Source organism: Rhinolophus hipposideros, assembly GCF_964194185.1.
Source record: "Rhinolophus hipposideros genome assembly, chromosome: 15".
NCBI lineage: Eukaryota > Metazoa > Chordata > Mammalia > Chiroptera > Rhinolophidae > Rhinolophus > Rhinolophus hipposideros.
The window spans coordinates 4,382,067-4,403,616 of NC_138061.1; the positions used below are offsets into that span (position 1 = coordinate 4,382,067).

A 21,550-nucleotide genomic window follows, 5' to 3' on the forward strand; every position below is an offset into this window, starting at 1 on the left:
GGCAGTGATCACACGGGGTCCAGCAGAGACGAGGACCAAAGGGCACTGGTGGCAGGCACAAGGGCCTTGTGACGAGGTGTGGAAGGCAGAGAACAGCACAATGGCAAAGAAGCATCCCCATAGTATTTCACGAGTGCTGAGAAGGTCTGGGCCTGGGGGTAGGCAAAGTGAGGGGGACCATCTGATGTGAAGCCAGAATCCCAGACGGACAAGAAAGAAGTGTTACTCGGGACCCGAGAGGGAGGGGTGGGTAAGACCGGAGCGCAGGTGGAAGGGTAGTTCAAGGATGTAAGATGGACTTCTCTCCAGACAGAAGAGAGAAAGAAAAGGTGATGTGGGACAGATCTCAGAGGATCCTTTCAGTAAAGCAGACAGACCAGTATCATTTGCTAAAGGTGAAGTGGGGTGGGCGATAAGCCTCAAGCTTGAGAAGCTGCCAGAAATAGCTGCTAAGGTAAACTGGACAAGGAATTTTAAAAACAATTTTTTTTAGTAAAATGGTACAGTTGCTGTGGAAAATAGTATAGTAATTCCTCAAAAGATGAAACACAGAATCTTACCATCTGAGCTGGTAATGCCACTTCTGGTGTACACCCAAAGGAAGTAAAAGCAAGGACTCAAACATTATTTATAGACAAATGTTCATAGCAGCATTATTCACAAGAGCCCCAAGGTGGAAACACCCCCAACGCCCGTGCATGTTACAGCACACGATGGAACGCTAATCGGTCTGAAAAAGGGAGAAAGTCCTGACACAGGCTGCTACATGGTGAACCTTGGAGGCGTTAGACAAGTGAATCAAGGCAATCGCAAAAGTATAAATGCCGTATGACTCCATTTATATGACGACCCCAGAAGGGGTGAATTCATAAACACAGTCAGATGGTGGGTGCCCGGCGCTAGGAGGAAGAGGGTGGGGAATTAGCATTTAATGGGCACAGACTTGCAGCTTGGATGGATGACAAGTTCTGAGGTGGATGGTGAGGACAGTCACACACCAATGTGAATGGATTTAATGCCACTGGTCTGTGCACTTAAAATGGTTCAGACAGTCCATTTTCATGTTATTTACCATAATAAAAAAAATGCTTTTAAGAATTTGGTGGCAGCTCTGAGGTTGGGAGTAGGAAGCTGGGACAGGAAAGCAGCAGGGTGGGGAGTCTGTTTCCAGAAAGACCCAGACGCCCAGAGCCAGAGTCTAGAAGGGAGGCGACCCGAGGACCGGGCAGAGGCGAGAATGACAGCACTGCCAACTAGGCCCTGCAGCGCCCCCCCCCCCCCCCGTCAAAACAAACAACAACTACCCAAGCACTCAGTCTCCCATTGGTGTGTTTGCTCACTTAAACGAAATGTTGTAAGTCACAGGGAAAGCCACAGTGCTGCAAACTCTCGTTGTGACCTGATCTGAAACTCCTCTTGCCTTGTCCTTCTTTGAGGCGTAAACTGCGGTGGCTGGCTCCACCCTGCAAGGGGGACGTGGGTCGTGGCATCTGTTCTGAGAAGGTGACTGTAGGGTGAGGGCTCTCTGGGACACAGCAGCCACCTCTACCCCCCACCCCCACCCCCCCACGCCACCCCCAACACCACCAAGAAGGCACCAGAACCTTCTGGCCTCCTAGTCATGAATGGTGTGTACAGATCATCTCGAAAATCAAAATTGCTAGCAAGGGCCACGCTTGGGGAAGCAACGTGTAAGCCCGAAGAAAGGCCAGTCTTTGCACACGTGCTTCATGTAAGCTGATTCACAATCGTGTTCCATTTCAACAGAGCAGAACTTAAAGAGTTAAAGCAACACAAAAACCAGGGTCTCATGATGGCATCCTGGAAGCTCAGATGCGGAGAGAACACTTACTTACTGTGAAAAAACAAAATACAAAATTAGCAGCAAGGAGGCGACATTGCAAATAAAATGAAGTCACCTGTCTTGCAGATGGAAGGCTCACATCGAGGCACGGACGTCACTGAATTCACTCGTGTCTGACAATAAACCACCCAAGTCTCCAGTCACTAAGGGATCTGACATCAGGGGGAGGAGGCAGACAGAAGCCAGGCCCGATCAAATTTAGTACCGTAAGACCATATTTAGAATCCAGCTACTTCTGGGCTCCAAACTTCCTGTAATTTTTATCTATTCTTACACTTCCCCCGTCCGTTTCCCTAAAATGTCACAGGATTTGGTAGTAACTGTCCAGAACACATTGCTAATTTTAACCTTAGAACAATAAGGGAGCTTGAGGCAATATCGCGTTCCCAAAATAGTTCACCTAAAACGATAATATGCCTACCACATAGCTACTGCCTAAAGAGCACCAGGTTTTTACAACACATTCCTATAAAGAACGGGAAATTATACTGAAGAACCCAACAGCTCTGCCAGGCAGCTCCAACACCTTGGAGGTGAAAGGGACGTGAGGACTTGATTCATATTTAGTTACGCTGCTTCTCTGGTCACAGCAACCCTGAGACGCATCTGAGCAGAGAGGCGTCTTCATTCCAGATCAAAGGATAAGCATTAAAGCTGGGGAATCACATCCCCACAAGATTCTTAAGACAATAGCCATAAAGATGTTTTCTGAAAGTATACACTAAAAGAACATTAAAAAGGAAGTAAGAACAGAGGTGGCTACAGTGAGCAGCCGAGTGAAAGCTCCCAGCTAATCATTTGGAAGATTCTTCTCCTGGAAGGAATTAGCAGAGGTAGCAAACTGCAAATTGCACAGCTCCTTCTGCAATAAGTCAGCCCCACAGAAACCACCAGAACAGGCACGCCTGAGCGTGCGGGTCCTGGGGCTGCTCTGTGGGCCGCTGGCACCCCCACACCAGGACGGTATGAAGAACACTCAGACCCCATGCAGATGAAGGCACCTTTCTTCTGATGGGCAACAGGCTGAGAACAGGCAATCTGGATGGTGAGAAGAGTAGGAGCCTGGACCCCTGGCTCTGCTGCAGGCAGAAGGTGCACGAAAGGACGAGGATGTGACACCATTTGCTCGGCACAGACTGAGGCCCGGCTGATGCCTGGGGCAGCGACGCCCCAGACTCCCACATCTGCTCAGATACTAAATACCCACAGCATTGTTCTCCTCAGCTGCCCCCTATTTACATCAGGTAAATTCAGAGCCTCTCCTTGCAGAGGAGGGAAGACATAGCAATGACAGGATTGCAGAGCACCTACAGAGGACAGAGAAAGCAACTCGCTTACATGCGGAGCATGAGCGCGTTCACTGCCAAAGCCAATTGTGGGCCTTCTGCTCAAGTTCAGGCATCGCAGGATGGGGAGCCCACTTCTCTCAGCCCCCAGGGCAGTCCTGCATCTCACAGGCGGCCTTGACCATGGCCGGTGCCGGGAAACCAGGGCCTACCTTCACCCGGACCGTCTGGTCTGACACGCTGGTCATCATGTCGCTGATGGACTGGAACAGCTGCAGCAAGGATCCCATGAAGTCGGCCTCTCCCTTGTTCTCGTACAGTCTGCAGAGGAACACAGGAAACTGTGGGCCCGGCAGACAGCACCTCGCCACTTTCTGCTCCTGCAGCTACAGCTATTTGAGGTATTGTCTGGCTGATGAGTTGTAATGTCGGTGGACGTTTCCAGCATCCACGAAAACATGGGAGGGGTTTGGAAATCAGGTTTTTAGGGACCACTCAGCTCTGGGGTCATGCCTTCACATGAAAGAAGCTAAAGTTTAACCGTCGGGTGTATTGTCTCCACTGTGACATAGTACATTCCATACACAGAAAAGTAAGGAAAGAAAAGGAAACAGGGAGGCAGGAAGAAAAGAAGGAAGGATGGAGAAATTCAGCTTCAATTCCACCCCAGAGAGAGTACACCATTAATATTTTGGTGTTTTTCCTGCCAGAACACGTAAGGTCACATAATTGACAGAGACACTAAATAGCCTAAATTTAACATAATCTTATAACCATTTGGAAATGACATAATAGTAAACTCATAATTACATCCGTTCAGAGTAATGGTGGTAATCAAATTCATTCATCACAGAATTGGTCCTGGCAGGAAAACCTTCAAGAAGGGGAACATGCTAAATAAATGAATAATAAGAAAGTCATGCATTGGTTACATGTATGCAAATGTATGTTGTTAATTATAAATAAGTTTCATCTATAAATTATTTATTAGCAGTTACCTCAAGTTGCTGTGTTACTAAGAAGCAATGTATTTGCATTTTAGAATGTTGCAACTCAGATGTTTTATTAATATAGACTGGCTTTCTGCCTAATTACAAGTATACCATACCTGAAAACTTGTGTACAATGGAAAATTCTGTAAACTAAGTGATCATTAATTACCCTGGAGGAAGTCATTTGAGTTCCACTGTACAGCAACACGTCCTGTCTAAGACGGGAAATTGCAACCTAGCGTATCTGTTTTGTAAAGGGTATTCACATAGGACTTGGCCTAAACAGCGTACCGAACAATTCAAATTATGGAGTCAGGAACGTCTGCTTGGAGGTGACATGCAACAGCATTTGGCAGACACTGGTGCAAACACTCGAAAGGCTTCAAGCATGCAGTCATTCTCCCCCCTCAGGATAACCGCCAATTCCTACAACTAGATGAGTCAGGAGACTAAAAAGAGAAATGAAAACCTCTCTAAAGCAGGAGGGTTTTCATCAGTCTCCATGATAATGCAAAGAGCTTGGAAAAGGCCAGGGAGAGGGCCTCAGCTTACACAATAGACTCTAAGTTGAAAACCCTGGAGAACCAGGAGCAAACAAATATAAACTGAGGCTTCCCAAGGCTACACGCAGCCTTTACTCAGGGCAGTCACTGTAGAGAAAGGCGGTTGTCCACGTTGGCTGCCAAGAAGGGGAAAGAATGAATTGTCTCTGAAAGAAGGTCATACCATCTGGAGCTTTTCCACTTTCACATAACGCAGCCCTGCATACGACTAAACACAGTGAAAGAACAGACCAATGGCCAAATCAAAGAAGAAACAAAGACAAGACAAACAGTTTCAAAGGTGATCAAGATGTTGTAGTTAGCTATCAAGAGTTAGCTAACAAGAGTGTCAAAATACCTATAATTATTATCCTTTAAAATAAAGAGAAAAACATGAAGAAATAGATAAAAATATGAAAAACAGAGAGAGGGCAAAAACCAAAGTTAAGATGAAGAATTTTAGTACAGAAATGAATCCACAGGAAAGAATCAAATGAAAATTCTAAAACTAAATCACATATAGTATCTGCAATCAAGAATTCATTATATGGATTAAATTTAGATTAGACACAGAAAAAGACAGAATTACTGAAATGGAGGACTGAAAGGAAAATAAATAAGCAAAAAGATGAAAACCATGGAGCCAGTGTTAGAGATACAAACAATGAAGAGAACTAATATACACGTAATTGCATTGACAGAAGAAAAGGAGAAATACGATGGAATACATGCAACATTAGAATGGATAATGGCCATGGAGTTTCCAGAATTAATAAAAGACATCAATCCAAAAATTCAAGAAGCTCTGAAAATCCAACGTAGGATAAACAAAAATGGAAGTATCCCTATGCAATCCATAGTAAAACTGCTAACAACCACAGCGAGAGAAATTGCAAAAGCCGCTAGGAAAATAAGAAAAACACCATCACCTTCAAAGACGCCACAATAAGTCTGAGCACAGATTTCTCACCAGAAATGACGGAAACTAAAAGAGCAGGATAACATCTGGAGGAGGAGAATAACTGCCAATCTAGAAATGTATATTAAGTGAAAATAGCCTTCAAAAACAAAGATGAAATAAGGCATTTGAAGCATTTTTCGGTAATGAAAGGGAGGTCTCTAGCGTCTCCCCTTAGTTTTATCAAGTAAAGCAGGAAGAGCATCTTGTCTGAGCCACCTTGAGGTGGAACAAGGAAAGAGAGGGAAGAAGCCAGAGGGATATCAGTAGATAAATAGATGAAGAAAACCTAGTTACCATTCCTTGCTCTACTTAAATGTTATACATATTCATTAACAAGGAATGACAGGATCTTTGTCTATAAACTACATTCTCTTTTCGTTACCCAGGAAATAATAGCAAAAAGACAGGTCTGCAACCACTTATTCCTGATCAATAATTACTCACAAAGCTGACACCCAGATGACAGGCAAAAGCTCCACAAAGCACCTGACAGACAGAAGAGGAACACAGCAATAAGTAGCGTAATAACTGGATTCAGAAGGTCTCGTGTAGAATGCATCTGCTGGTTGGCTTTCTAGTCAATGTGATACGCCCACACAGAAAACACAGACACACAAAAACCAGCGGAGAAGTGCCCCTGACTATCATCAGGCATCTTTTCGCGGTTCCCCAAGACCCAAATGTCTTTGGGTCAGAGGTGTAAACCTTCATTTCTCATTTCAAAACAAAAGGAGCCTCCTAAACAAAACAAAAGGTAGGAATTTGCATAGTGAGAAAAATAGTGCGACAACAATGGTAAGCTTCAATATCTTCATCTCCAAAGCTTTCCCTCTTTGTTCTCGGCAAGAATAATCACCCTCCATTATCCTGGCATTTTACAAAGCTACTACGTTATATGAAAATACAGCAGACCATTTTGAAAGAAGAAGAAGGAAAAAAAGATCTCAAAAGTTTCTTCCAACTGCAAAACGAAAACCACACCTGTCAATTCTAGCTGTGAGCACAGTTGTTTTTCTCCCAATGGAGTAAATGTGTTACAGCTAAGATGATGAGAAGCCTATCGAGTTCTCTCCCTCACCTCTAAAAATACCCGATGAGACCTGCTTAGGGCGAGTTAGGATCAAACATCCTAGACCTCTGTGTGGGACACAGGGCTGCTTTTTCTTTAAGCAGCCTAAGCAAACTAGGAATATTATTTCGTCTAAAACTAACACCTTTGCTCTCACAGATGCAGAACTACTGAGATGCGTCAGGTAGCAGGGAGGGGGGCTGAGCAGGAGAAGCAGACCTCACTCTTATCCATGATTTTAAGGTCATGGTTTGTTTCCGACCATAGAATCTCTAAGATACTAAAACACCTCGGCCGTTTCAGACTACAGATTTAAATTTAAGAATATTATCATCGCCAGACAGCACGGCTATCGCTGGGCTCTCGGATTTGAAAGGAACGTATGTCCTTCCCCACACTCAGGAATTGTAGAAGGCAGCCGAGATACACAGTTAGGAAACACTTAGAGAATAAAACAAATAAATAAGGGCAAGAAATGAACCTTAACTCTGGGATTGAGTCAGGGCTCCAAAGTTCATAAAGTACTTGTTGGAGAGGAAGAAAGGGGGCGGGAGTGGGGGGGCAGGGGGAAGGAACCAGGGAAGGAGAGAGGGAGAGAGGAAGGGAGGGAGGACTCTGACCAACCAAATCCCCAGAATCACCACAGTATCTGGTCAGGTGCGGCAGGCAGGCCCAGACAAGGGCTTCGGAAGAATGAGGAAGCCGTGCTGCCTTCTGACAATTGCTGCTTCTAGGCTCTGACTCTCTGCACTTCGTGTCCTGGACAGTTGCAGCTCGTTTGACAAACAAGCCATCCAGCCAAGAACCTCAGCCTGGGGTCAGGCCCGGCTCCTGCTAGAGCCACCTCAGGACGAAGGCTAGTCCAGGACAGACGGTCCATGCCAACAGCGCGGGCATGCCAAGCAGCAGAACAAAGGCATTCCTTAGCACGGCAACCACAAAGCCCTTCCCAGGCCCGGACAAGGGTCTGCGGGGCAGCTCGCCCCGTTCCTGCACAACCTGGTAGGACCGAGTCACGCCTGTGGGTCACTTAGGGCTCCACTGATTTAAAGCCAGAGACACCGATGCCAGGAGTCTCTGAGACTGACCCCCAAACTCACGGGGAAGAGAGACGCTGAGGAGGCTAATTAAGGAGGATTTCGCGACCCAGAATAGGTTAGTGATATTCCAAGCCGTCAGGAAGCACAAACGCTGGGTCACAAGTATGAGGAACGGAATGCTGACCGCCAGACCTCTCTGTAGCTCTCTCTCACTATGTTACTAAAAGAGCTCTGATTTGTTGAAAGCAACAACAGGCCCATCGAAACACCCTTTCCAACTTCCTTTCCATCTAAGGAGCTCACGTGACATACTTCTGGCCAGTGAGATTAAAGCACACATCACTTTGTAGGGACCGGGGAAAGGTCTTCGTAAGGAGAGTAACTGGCAGAGCCCATTCATTATCCTTCACCTTTCCCTCCCTGCTGCCTGCACCATGGTTCCCTCTAGACTGGGTTATGAAGACCGTCCCTTTCCCCTTGGCCCTTCTGGAGAAGACGGCTGCTTCAGACCAAGTGAAGAGGAAACAGGAAGGTACTGATTTGGGTCCACACAGATCCAATTCTCAGTTTCCCGGTTTTCACCACTATGCTTCCAGAGTGCTGTGCTTTTAAAAGGTGACATGTGCTGTCTAATTCTGAGGGGTGCGGGCTCAGGAACTCTATCTCTGTATTTAGAACTCACAAGAACATCACCCTCCAATTACCAACACAACTCACAGTACGCCACCCAAAGCCACCCGTCGCCCAACAGAAACAAGCGGCGTGAGTCAACTTCAACTTCTCACACGCAATCTATCTTCTTTTCACATCTCTTCGTTCAGAATTAAATATCGTGGGACGACTGAAACTTATTTGAGCACAGCTCTTTATCTGCCGATATCGAATGAGATCATCAATACACTAGTACTTCGTGCTAATACATGTTCACAAACAGTTCATAAACTGACCCAGAGTGCATCACAGAGCTACAACCACAGTGTCCATTCAACATGGCTGTTCCGATGTGGGGATATCTCTCTGGAAACAAAACATGATTGTGGTTGAAGGAGAAAGACACAGGAAGCCCTACAGTCTTCCCAAGTGAGGCCATTTCACCTGGTTTCCCTTTCCGTGGTTTGTGGCTTGTTTGTCTGAATGTTTGTTCTTTTGGAGCTTTTTTCTATGTAAAGACATACAGAAAAGGACAGCAGAACCCTTGGTATACACCCTGCCCTACATTTGAAGCACTCTAGATAACTTTCAGCAGACAATGGTTTCCTCCCACATACACGTGTCTGACTCAGGAAGAGGGCTGGCCCCTGAGGGCTTACATCCACTGTTCCGGGGAGAAGTGGGGGCCAGTTACAGTGAGACGGGCCAGGCCCACACCACTACTGCTATCTATTGCTGCTCTGTCATGCTAGAAAACAAGGAAAGGACAGAAACAGAAAGCAAAAGGGAAAGAGGAAGGGTAAAGAAGAAGAGAAAGGAAGGAAGGAAAGGATTTCCTAAAAGCAGCTTGGAGAGCCAGCCCAGGTGACACCTACTGATTGAACAGGACCCGGGAGCGCACGATAAACTTGAAGATGTACTCCAGCGCTTTCATGGCTTTGTACAGCTGCTCACTGATGGCCGGCTTCTCGGCATTGTCCACGTAGTTCCGCAACACTTTTGTCAGCTTCCTGTTCATAACGGAAACACAAATTAATACGGTCAGAAAATGACAACACCTCGATCCTTAACTGGGACAGAACTACACAAGTGGGTTATCTGTATTTTGATCCACACTTATCACCATATCCCCATTGGTAAAATGCATTCTGAAAAAACTAAAAGCGACCCATAAAAATAACTCTCAGAGGAGCGGGATCTGTGCGTTTAACAAGCACTTACTAAGTTCTTGAGGTTTTTCTAAGCTTTTCAATGCGTTGTTTTTAATCCCCACAATAAGGCTGCAAGGCAAGTCATGGGTCTTATCCCTAATCACAGATGAAGCAGCCAGGCTTAGATAGGTAGGCCAGCGTCCCGATGTCAAATAAAAAGGTCAAAGGGACTTTCTCTACAGCCCAAGAGAAGCATAAAAAATCTTTGCAAAACGGCATTATACCGAATACAGTCTGGAACTAGATGACCGTTGCACAAGACTTGAATCTCTAATACTGCAAGTGTATACTGATTTAAACGTTAAATTTTATGTTACGTATGTATTTTACCAAAATACAAAAAGTCATTATATGAAAGAGTATTTGTTATCAAAAACCATCTCAGCCACCTCTATTCATTTTACTTCTTCCTCTAAGACTAGAGTTCTTACACTCAAAAAAAAAAAAAATTTAGAACCAATTTTTCAAATCTTCAGGAAACATTCTTAGTTTCTATGAGTTTTCTAAGAAACTTTATATAAAAGATGATGAACAATATATGAGAATAACATGGGTAAATACATAAAAAGATTTGTAATTTTTTTTGCATTTTCTAAGATTACACAAAAACACTTAGTTATAACAGCATAATGACTATACTTCTCTTAGAGTCTATTTTTTATAAATTGTGATCTAAAAACAATTAACTCTCTAACAAGAAAACATAACAGAAATTTACATAGTTTATCATATACCAAAATTGGTCAGAATTATTTTTAAATTTTCCACACCTTTACCTAAGTAATTATAGAACGTGGTATAAATTAAGTACATACTGGAACTTTGAGTTTAATTCATAGCATATCAATTATATTAAGTGCTTAATTCATAGGTAGTTTAAAGAAATACTTGTTAAAATAAAAGCAAAAGAATTAAGATTTTTCTATTTTTCTGTAATTCAAATAACCAGAAAGTTGAAGTGGTAGTAAATCTGCTCAAAGCTTCAGAGTATGTAAGAAGGTTAATTAAAAAAAAAAAAAAAAAGACTCCAAGAGGCCATATCCAGGTGTATCACAGAAAAAGAATCATATTTAAAAATCAGCTTCAGTAATAAATAAATACATACAAAGTAAAATAACACGAAGTAAAATAGACTGTCCCATATATACTCAAACAAATAGAAAAGACTGAAAATTAAGGTGGTCGGATGAGATGTGGGGAAGCTGGGCCCGGCTAGTGTCATAACTGACACAGCAAGTTTGGGGCAATAAACTGGTAATCTCTACAACAATTAAAAATCTTCAAATCTTTACACACCAGCAGTTCTACTTGTAATTTATTCTACAGAAACACTTATAAATACTAAAGGCTGTTTACTGCAGCAATGTCTACAATTGTAAAACTACACGCACGTCCATCCTTTGAGGACGGATGACAGAACGACGCTACATCCTTACAATGGCACATTGCACAGCTTTTCAACAAACTGTGAGGGCCAGAAGGAGAGGCGCTGCATCATGACCACCATGGGAAAACGGCCAGCTATGAGGTTTCTTTGTTTTTTAAAGGAAAACAGCGTTTTCAGAGCAGCAGGTGTGGTGGGGACCAGTCTGTAGCTGACGTCTCTTCTATTCGCCTCTTTGTCCGTCTCTGTGACACTGTCCTGGCTTATGCAGCTTTGCACGACAGTCTTAAAATCAGTTTCTTGTTCTGAAAAATTAGCCTCCTCTAGACAGGTTGCGTTTCTATTTAAGTTTTCAAATAGGCTAATTTTTTTCACAAAAGCATGCTGGGTTTTTGACCAGGATCATGTTGAACTATAGATGAATTTTGGGAAAACGGACATTTGGGCAGGATTTTATCTTTCGATCCAGGAGCATGGTATATGTCTCTTGATTTCTCTACATAAGCTTTGGATCTAAACTTTCCTGTTTATTTACTAGTTCTAGCAGTTTTTTTGAGAGGGAGGCTTTTTAAAAATAGATTCCTTACTGTTTTGCAAGTACAGAATCACATTATGTGAAAGTAAAGACCGCTTTACTTCTTTCTATCCAATTGATATACTTTTTTATTATTTTTTTCCTGCTTTACTGCACTACTTCCAGTAATAAACACATGTGGTGAGAAGAGAGATGTTCGCCTTATTCCCAGACTTAGGGGAAAGGCTTTCAATGTTTCAGCCTTAAGTCTTAGGTTAGCTGTACATTTTCTGAGATGTCCTTTGTCAGATAAAGAAGTGGCTCTCTATTTCTAGTTTGCTGAGAAGTTGTATCATAAATGGATGTTCAATTTTGTCCAATGCATTTTCTGCATTACTGAGCTCTAACAATAAAAGCACAAAGCTACTAAAACAGTGGTGGTCCAGTAGACCATCCTACAGCGAGGGGAACCTTCTCTATCTCATTATCCAGGCCACATGGAGCATCAGTGAAGGGGAGGGAACCTGAAGCAGCTCCGGGAAAGACAGATACGTGGACAGAAAGTCTGCTAGTTTTCTAGGAGAATGGTCCCCAGAGGCGATGCTTCCCTCCCTTGTCACCCGGGCCAGCTGTGGTCACTCTGATAGGACTCCAGCTCCCATGGATTCCTACCTCCACAGGGGAGCTATCTGGGAACGCTGGAGCCCTAAGAAATAATGCCCATTGCCTGGAGTCTCCTTTAATTTCTTCTCTTGGAGTTCTTGGTGAAGAAAGGCTAAAGATCTCAGTGTATATCAAAGGAAAGAAACAAAGAAAGTAGCAGGACAAGGGTCTAACGCAAGTCCATGCTGCCAAGGTTTCGGGGCGGGGGCGGAGGGGGGCAGGAGAGGTGGGGGGAGGGCAGCTCTCTGGGATATTACTATTACACTTAGCACCAGAACCTCCCAGGCTCAGAGAATAAACACTATGAGCACTTTGTCAGTGCAGACAACCTCCCATGATTTGGTTAAAACTGTGTGAATCTGTTATCTCTTTGGTTTTTCCAAATGTAAATACTCAGATGCAAATTTCTGAGGAAACACTTGGCGGTGTTCATTTATCAAACCACGGTAAGAATACTTTTTTCCAGAATGACAATTTCCTTTTCAGCAGGTTACAGAGACTGAATGAGAGGACACTGACTCTCAGCTCCATCCCCTCGCAGCTGAAAGGTAAAATGGTACTTTCTGCTTCTCCCATTGAGTAACTTGCAAACACGCTCTGATTTCCATTTTGCTGCTTCTGAGAATAAGTACATTATTCTTTCCCCAAAGGCACGTAAGGGGCAATGCCAACAGAAGCATCTGGAATGCAGTGTGGCAAGCTGATTCATCGTTCTGATTTTCTGAAATTAACGTACAAAATCTAATGTGAGAAGAGTTGTTTGGCCACCTTTCAATAAAGCAGCAGAACTGAGACAGTAACACCTACTCGGATCCTGCCGCAGTGAGAGCCGTCTGCAGGCCACTTCCAGCAGCCGGCTGGGGTTCTGTTTTGCTTGCCATCGCAAGATGGTGCCACCTGCTCTGACCTCCCCTCACAGTCTGTAAGGAACTGTCTGAAGTCGGGACAAACTGGGCATCTCCACTGAGATAACAAACTGCTTTAAACAAACATTTGTTCACAAGTAAGATAAGACCCGTCCAAGCTTGCTCTGTGTGCCTGAGGACATCGCAGCTCCCTGCGCATGCGGGGCTCCACTGCCCGGCACAGAACAGTACGGTACCCAGGGCAGACATGAAAACATCCGGGAGCAGGGCTGCCGGCGCCAGACCTCTGACCTTGAGCTTGTGGCTGCACACAGGCAGAGACAAGGCGCAGATGGGAGCTGTGATCCAATTTAATGGCCCCGAAGAGAATCGGTTCTAAGGATTCTATGTGGATGTCCTTCAAGAAATTGTATCCGATCGCTAGGGCATATACCTGAAACTAATGTAAGATGGCTTGTCGACTATACTTTAATTTAAAAAAAAATATTTAAATCTTTTCATTGCAACTTGCACAACTGAAAGTGTGTATAAATGTCAATAAACCCCACTGTGAGAGACAGAGTAACTCACTATAATGATTCTGAGAATAATGAGCTCCTAACAATTGCCTCGTGCTTTCCAAGTGCCAGGGATCATGCCAAGCAGTCGACATACAACTCATGAAAATCCTCAACAAACCTACAATCGTGCCCAGTTTACAGAAGACAGACTGAAATCCAGAGCTTAAGTGCCTTAAAGGTGGAAGTGACAGAGCTGTCGTATAAGCCCAGGGAGCTGGGCCACAGAATTGTGCCCCTCAACAGAGGTGAGCAGCCTCTGAGGCTCTGGCGTCACACACCCAGTGGGACACAGAGGGACACATGGGGACGTGGGATGGGCTGGGAGTAGCTGGGTGGGCACTAAGAACCCACGTTATTTACCACTGGAACCCAAGTTATTTACCACCAAGGCTTCTAGAACAAAAGGAAAGGCATTCTTTAAAGAGCAAAAAGATATAATGAAAGATACCGCACTGAATTTTATTCACACTAAACAAATAACAACCTCAAAATAAGAACACATCCATTTGTCCATTCATCAAATGCTCTTTGGGAAGCTATAGAGTGGCAGCACCCCTGCCCTGCACCCATCTATCTGTTTCATTGAACATAAACTAACAATTTCAAAGACAAATGGAAGGTATGGAGGAGAGCAAGAATTTACTCCAAAATGTTATGATAATTTACCACATGTCTCTTTCGACAAGATTTTTAGGACTGTTAAGAGGGAAACAATAATAAAATATTATCCCAGGAAATTCAGAGTTTTGAGGAGGAGAAAGTACAATCACAGACAAAAGTATATGAAAAAAGACTCTTACTAACAAACACAAGAAAAAAGAAAGTACTGGTTTTGAAACAACCAGAGAGAACTTACGTGTAAGCTAGCGTTGCACTAAAGTGTTTCTTAATATAGGTTTCCAAAACAGGATTAAAATGCTGAAATTTTCTGTCAGCGATGAGTCCGATGATAAATACCTGTTAAATTAATATTTTCATTAGCAAATAACGCAAACTCTTTTGGACTCTTCATCTGAGTCATGTGTACAGTGTGAGCCAACAAACTGTAGGGGAAGTGGGTCGGCCAGCTTGCCTCTCTTCACCCCACAAACCACACTTGCCTAACTATGTGTTATGGGCAGAAGCTTTCTAGCTCTCAGTTTGTCGGCTTTGACTGGATGTCCACCTGACCAGCTTTCAAGGCTGCCGCGGCGGATCCCCTCCCCCAGCTCCACACACTGCAGCATAAAAGTGCATACGTGTTAAAAGTGTTAATACGTGAGCGGAGAAACAGAGGAGGCCTCTCACCAGAGCATCGAACACCAAGGTATCGAAAGTCTCGCTCTCGGAGTTCTCCATCATGATGTTGAATAGGGCATCCAACGTGTCCTGGAGGAACTGCAGAGACACAAGGGCCAGCAGACGGGGTGAGGCCACCCAGCTGCCCCCCCCTGGATACCCACCTTTCTCAAAGGGCACCTCGGCAGCTATTAACGCTAGGGATTTCTCCCAGTCATTAGAAGCAGAAGCCGAAAATATGAGCTCAGTGAATTCAGAACAGAGACACGGGTACCTGAGTCAAGCAGGGGAGGTTCCCTCCCACGGGAACTCTCCACCCCTTTTCCTGGGTTCCATCAGTCCAGTGACAGAGCCCCACAGCAAGCACTTTTGTATCATTTTCCACCATTTTCAGATTGCAAAATCTTTGCAAAGGTCCAAACTTTATGCCATCTGCCAACAGCCCAATGTCACTGTCAACAGACTCTCCAGGTGCCAAGCCCTGGCTCGTCACAGTTCACCCAGGGTTTCTGCAGCAAGCCTACCCGTCCCACCCAGAGAGGTGACACGAGCGGTAGCCCAGGACATGCAGCAGAGTGCGGTGGCCTTGGTCATCCTGCGGCAGAGCCGCGGAGGTGCGGGGACACAAGTCTCCTGCAGGAGGTACTCACACGGGGCAGGAAAAGCCTTGTTTGACACCCACCCTGTCTAAGAACATCCACTGGAGGACCCAAATCATCATTTTCATTTCCACTGAAATAGGAGACTGTACCACTTATCATAAGAGCGAGTACTTTTCCAATCTATCTAGCAATGCCCTTCTCTACTACTACTCATAAATACACAGAAGGGAGGCCCTGGACAAACGGAAAAACACCCAGTCTGTGAGGCCCTGCAATAGAGCGAAAGGAGCCCCGAGGAGGCTGGGGGCCCCCAGTATGCCTGCCGTTAGCAGCTGTGTGGCCTTGGAGAAGTCCGTTCACTGCCAGAGACCTACAGAGCACACTGGCCAAGCGGAGGTCAAACGAGGGGAGGGTCACACAGGTCATCCTGTCATAGGTGGTTCCCTGCGCTGCACAGGAAGCAGAGGGAGAGACGTGACAATGTCCAGGGATGAGCAACGGCATTTGATAATAGATTAGACAAGGAGAATGAAGAACAAGATGGTCCCTGATTTCCCCTGGTAAGTGTGACAACAGGTCAACAGAAATACAACTAATTCCTGGTGTGCTACAGGGACTTAAAAATGACAAGGGACAAAATCTCATTAACTGTGTGTCTTCTAAAGTTACATTAACTTATTCTCCCAGCTTCCATCAGAATTGGGGAATTTACAGAACCCAGGGAAGTTTCAAAGGCAATTAACATTGTCCAGCCCGTGGTAGCTGACGAGGACTTGAAAAGATAATGAAAACTGGAAGATGAGCAAGGATACGTTTGAACGGCTCTACAATGAAGTTAGAACAAGTGGTGCGACCAAATTAATTCACACCGACGTTAACCATATTGCTATTTAACTAAGGCCACTTTACATAATTAATTTTTACAGAGAGAAGACAGTGTCCCGGTGCAAGCACCTCCGGGCGGGTGAAGCACTGGGGCAGGGACGGGCCTGGCCGTAGAGACCGTGCCAGTCGGGGACCGGCTTATCGCCTGCCAGCCAAAATGGAACATGACGAAAACAGAACTGCATTTCCTTATGAACAAGGAAAAGTCACAGGAGCAGATGCAAGGCCAGAGGTGCCCGATATTGAAGAAACTATCAGGACGGCCAACCATAGGCGAAGAAAGAACTGGAGGATGTGAGCACTCACAGGGGTCCCAGTCCGACTGTCCTCTCACAAAGACTTGACAGGGTCCCTAACGCTTCTCAGAGCCTGCTGCGAACGGGGCGAGATCCCGGGGAGAAAGACAGTGCGCACGCCAGACGCGTGCTCGGCTCCGTCCCACACACCACACGAGTGCAGGTTCAGTACAGAAGGTCCAGGGGAGCGGCGAGCCGAGGGGATGGCGGCACTCTTGTTACCTCCATTTGACAGCAGGGAAAGCGAGGCTGAAAGGCGAGGTAACCTCTGCCTGTCCGCAGCGAGGACCCATGGGAAGGGGAACCAGCACCCAAGGCTGCCTTAACTCCAGGCCCGCTGCCTTCACCGTGAGGCCACCCCAACGTCCCAGAGGAGTCTGTCCACGCAGAGGTCACAGCAGGACCCAGGTCACTGCTGTCAGAGGAATCAAGGCGAGCCGCCACCACCTTGGGAGGCAGCATCTGACGATGTGCCCGAGGACGACAGAACCAAGCCAAAGCCCGGGGGCCCCAGGCTCACGTTACCTTCACCACTTCGCCTCCATCCACCTTCATCAGCTGCCTCAGGTTCTGCTGCAGCAGGTTGGTGTTGGAACGCCACTTGAGGAGCCCCAGGAGATCCACTGGAAACAGAAAGGAAAGTCAGTTCCTCCAGCAGGAACGCTGCCCCCTTACGTATGCTCTGTGTGGGGCTGTGTGTGCGGTTTGTTTGGAACAGAAAAATCAGCCCTACTTGTAAAACATCACCAGCTTTCTAGCACACATGCCTGACATGCAGTGTGGCTGATCATTATTTCCAGCTGCACTTGCCATGAAGTGATTTCCATGTGAGAGCTTTAAAAATGCATTTGGGAGCCTAAGAAAGGACAGGCCTTTCCAACCCGCAGGAAGGAGGGGACCAACCAAGCAGCGACGGCCTGGAAGGGGCTGTTACCCACCAAGTGCTTTCCTGGCATCTCTTCTCAAGTGCGAACAGGAAGCTCGATTTTTCCCCCCTTTTTAAGATAAAGTCATATAAAATAATGAGCGCAAATCCAGGTCGTGAAACTGCAAGGTGACAAGGAGCCAGGAGCCCTGGCCCACGGAGCCCCTACTGCACCGAGCCACTGCCATCACCTGGGCCTGGCCTGCCATGGCTGCCTCTTCCAGTTGAGTTTTTGTTTATTTGTTTTCTAATAGAAAAATCACAAGCTAGGTGCGCTGGGTTTTCACAGACATAATGGAAGACGATGTCCAGAAATGATTTTTTAGTCAGCAAGATATCTGTTAAGGCTTGAAGACAGAATACAGACATCTCTAGAAAAGAGTGCCTCCACAATTTTCACTGGGAGTTATTTTAATACCTTATTATGTGAAAAACACAATTAGCAAAGGGCATCTAATTTACTATGCATGCTCATCAGAAACGAACTTCAACTACAGAAGTTGTCTCCCTAAAAAACACTAGTAAATACTAAAAAGACAAATATCATTTCAGCAATAAGCAGCATTTCAGGGAACATAAGACACCAACTAGAATTTAAGGATAAAGCCACACTTGTAAGGAGTACCGAAATATATATCGTCATTTATGTGACTTTACCCCCAAGTAGAGGTGACAAAGGGAAGAGTTAAAAAAATGGGAAAATGAGAAAGGGACAGCATCTTAAAATACTGTGAAAGGTGTAAAGCATAAGCTGAACGACCAGCTGGGCCACACCACCACTATATGACCTTGGGAAAGGAACTTCACCTCAGTTTCACCATCTGAACAACGGGTACAATGTGGTCTGACCCACAGGGGTTGGAGCAAGAATTAAGTGGCATGACGTGAAGAAAACATTTAGCGTCACACCCAGCATTGAGACTAAGGCAGCAGTCCACCAAAGAGATGATCAGAAATTGAAAATTATAGCCATTCAACATGAAAGTGAACGTGTTTTCATTTCTAATCGAAACTGAAGTGATGATTAAGGCAACATCATGCCCAGACATGCTTTTGGTCCTGGGGTTTAGAGAGATTTTCATTCCACAAGAGCCACCAGTGTTTTCTTAATGAAGATAGCTAGTAATCTGGGTTCCATACATACAAAGTCAGTGGGACTTTGGATAGGAGGTAGGCTGAGGTTATCTCTGCTCTGTACATCTGAGAAAAGATACAGCTAGGCAAATTAGTAGTGAACGAACACCTTGGAGGAGAGGGAGCATGTTTGCATGAAACAGAGCTTGCCCCGCCCCCAGCGACCCAGGTCAGACCAGGCATTCCCTCTCCGTTCGCGGGGAGCCACTGCAGTCAGACTCTTAATAATTCTTTGTTTCATGACTTCTCCCTCTCTAATTATATAGTAAGCTAATTGAGGAGAGGAATCACATCTTATATTCTTTTTATATCCCCCACAGCATCCAGCATAATTCTGAGGACAGAGATGTGTAACACAAACCTCGATGAATAATTCAGCTACTGCTTTTCCCTAAGTAATGGAACTTCGCAGTAACAAATCACGGTTTCAGAAAAATGACTCTCCAGTGAGAATCTGGCATCAATGCTTAGGGCCAGCTGGGGGAGCTCCATCTTTCCCACACCTGACACGCCACCATCCCCAAAAGAGGAATCGTTGGCTGGGGTGAAATGGAGCCAAAAAATGACCCCCTTTCCTCTTAGAGAGCAGCAATCACACTGGAATTTCCCAGTTGCCCAGCAACGGCTGCTGCGAGCCCAGGGCGCTGACTCCCTCAGTTCCAGGGAGGGAATTACCCGGGGGCCAGTGAGATGCAAGGAGCTCAGAGGTGAAAGGAAGGGTGGACAGCATCCCCGAGAGATTTCTGTGACTTAATACCTTGGGGAATAACTAGTTCACAGTCTTCTCCTCTGGGGATTTGTGGGTTAAGAAGGAAGGATTCTGTGGGCGGCTCTCACAACCTAGCTGCGATTCAGAGTATTGTTTTGATGAGGGAAATATGTTCAAGTTCAAAATACCAATTTCCAAACATGCTTTTGGAATATGACCCACCTACAACATGGTGGTCTCCTACACAGTGACAATGGCAATGCACCGCAGCAATCAATTGCCCAGCACCTACTAACAAGCTACAGTGGCAGCCACACAGATGCGGGGAGGCTCACTGGACAGGCTGCCTTTGCCCTGAGTTAATGAGCCCTGGGTGCAGCCCTCAGGCTAGAGGACTATCAGAGAGGAACATATACGTCGCATTTAGAGGACGACCAAATCCAGGGAATAATGTTTAATCTATAGGGCATCCCTTCCATAAGCCGGTCCCACATGCTCCCAGGGCACTCTCTCCCCCTCCCCACGCCTGCACGGGACCCAGTGTCCCAGTTAAGGGTTTTCATTTGCTTATGGAGGTGACTACATGACCACAAGCTAGGATAACTCATAGCTTAGGGTGAACTAATGTTCCTTAAGTAATATTAGTGGTACAACTATGTATCCCAAATCCAAATGGCCTCCACATGTTTGAGTGACAATCCCCTACACCACCCCCCACATAGTTTACTCAGCAGACAAGCGGTGAGAAAGCGCAGCTCCTATTGCCCAGGAGAGCAGCACAGAGCCAGAGGCCTGGAAAGTATGAAAGGACCTGCCCACCCTAACAGCCAACGCATTTTCCACCACAATGCAGTGGCTTTCAGATGATAGGGTTACTTTTGTCCTATGTTTATCCTGTTAAAGTCCAAGCAATGACTGTCCCTCGGGCAAATCCGAGACAACTGCAAGATTTATGGACAACCCCCAGGGACACAATTCACGATAGCAACAGACATTAATAATCAAAACCCATATCAGGTAGTGAAGAGGGAAAACTGCATTTTGGAGCTGAGTTTCGAGAGAGCACAGAGTCACTGCACAGCTGTGACACTGTCACTTTTGTGGGACACGATTTTTAAATGGAGGATTTGTGCACAGGAACTTCTGCCTCGCCCAGACAGCGTGCTCTGAATAAGAAGTGGCCCTGGCCAGACAGCCATGTCACCGGGGAGGCGGGAAGCAGCGGTGACAACACGTGGCAGCCAGGCCAGCACAGGGACACGGGCAGCGTGGAGCTGCCTTCAGGCTGTGCTTCTGTGCGCGACATTCAGCACGGGGCGCCTTACCCCGATGGGGGACTAGAAATGTCTTCAAACTAGAGAACACCAGTGATCACCTCCATGAGTAGCCGGGAGAGGGGAAGACACAAAGAGGTGGGTACCTCCCACCCACACAGCCCCCACAAAGCCATTTTGGGCAGGCACTGTCACCAAGTGTACAGATGAGGAAAACGGGGTTCAGAGGACCTAGCTCAAGGTCATTTCCAGGGTTAGCACAGGGCAAGGGCTCAGGCCCAGGTCTTTGGTGTAACTTTAAATTTTGTGGATTTCCCCTTATGCCATGCCACCTGCCTTTGGCCGAAATACTTTTTAAAAAGTAAACCCACTGCTTTCTTTCTATCTTTAAGGTTAATCCTTGGATCAAAATCAGAGCGTGAATTTTGAAGTCCGATGACTGTCACCCCCTTTCCTAATCCGTAGACCTCCACACAGGCCATTACCGAGAAAAGCCAGGAATGACTTTGTTCAGGCACCTGTAGAAGCCTCCTCCCCTCAGCTAAAGCATGAGAAGGATGGGGCTGCGGGAGGAAAACGCCGGGGTGATGTGTGTCTGCCCTAAACTCACCATTCTGGGTTAGTTTCGTGGAGCACACGAGAGTTGACACCTGGAAGGAATCTTTGCTGATGGTGCAGCTCCCGAGACTTTGCATGCTTTTGCCCGTCGCTGAGTGGCCCTTCTCCTCCAGCTCTGCTTTCGTGGAGGGCAGACTCAAGTACGTGCCAGCATCTTCCAGCTTCTTCGCTTCGGCCTGGGGGGTTAATTATGCAATACGTGGACCCCAATTCACCGTCAGTGACC

At 45.9% G+C, this 21,550-nt stretch overlaps 1 protein-coding gene across 2 annotated transcripts in view; it reads right to left on the reverse strand.

Annotated features, from left to right (window-relative positions):
- Positions 1–21,550, reverse strand: part of DOCK1 (dedicator of cytokinesis 1) — a 453,094-nt gene that overhangs the window by 335,152 nt on the left and 96,392 nt on the right. For both annotated transcript variants that reach the window (XM_081074113.1, XM_081074112.1), the window contains exons 18-23: positions 21,317–21,500; positions 17,190–17,287; positions 14,891–14,980; positions 14,460–14,560; positions 9,281–9,415; positions 3,363–3,471 (exon numbers count right to left, since the gene is read on the reverse strand). In XM_081074113.1, coding sequence (XP_080930239.1) covers positions 3,363–3,471; positions 9,281–9,415; positions 14,460–14,560; positions 14,891–14,980; positions 17,190–17,287; positions 21,317–21,500 — 717 coding nt within the window. The remainder of the gene's footprint in view (positions 1–3,362; positions 3,472–9,280; positions 9,416–14,459; positions 14,561–14,890; positions 14,981–17,189; positions 17,288–21,316; positions 21,501–21,550) is intronic.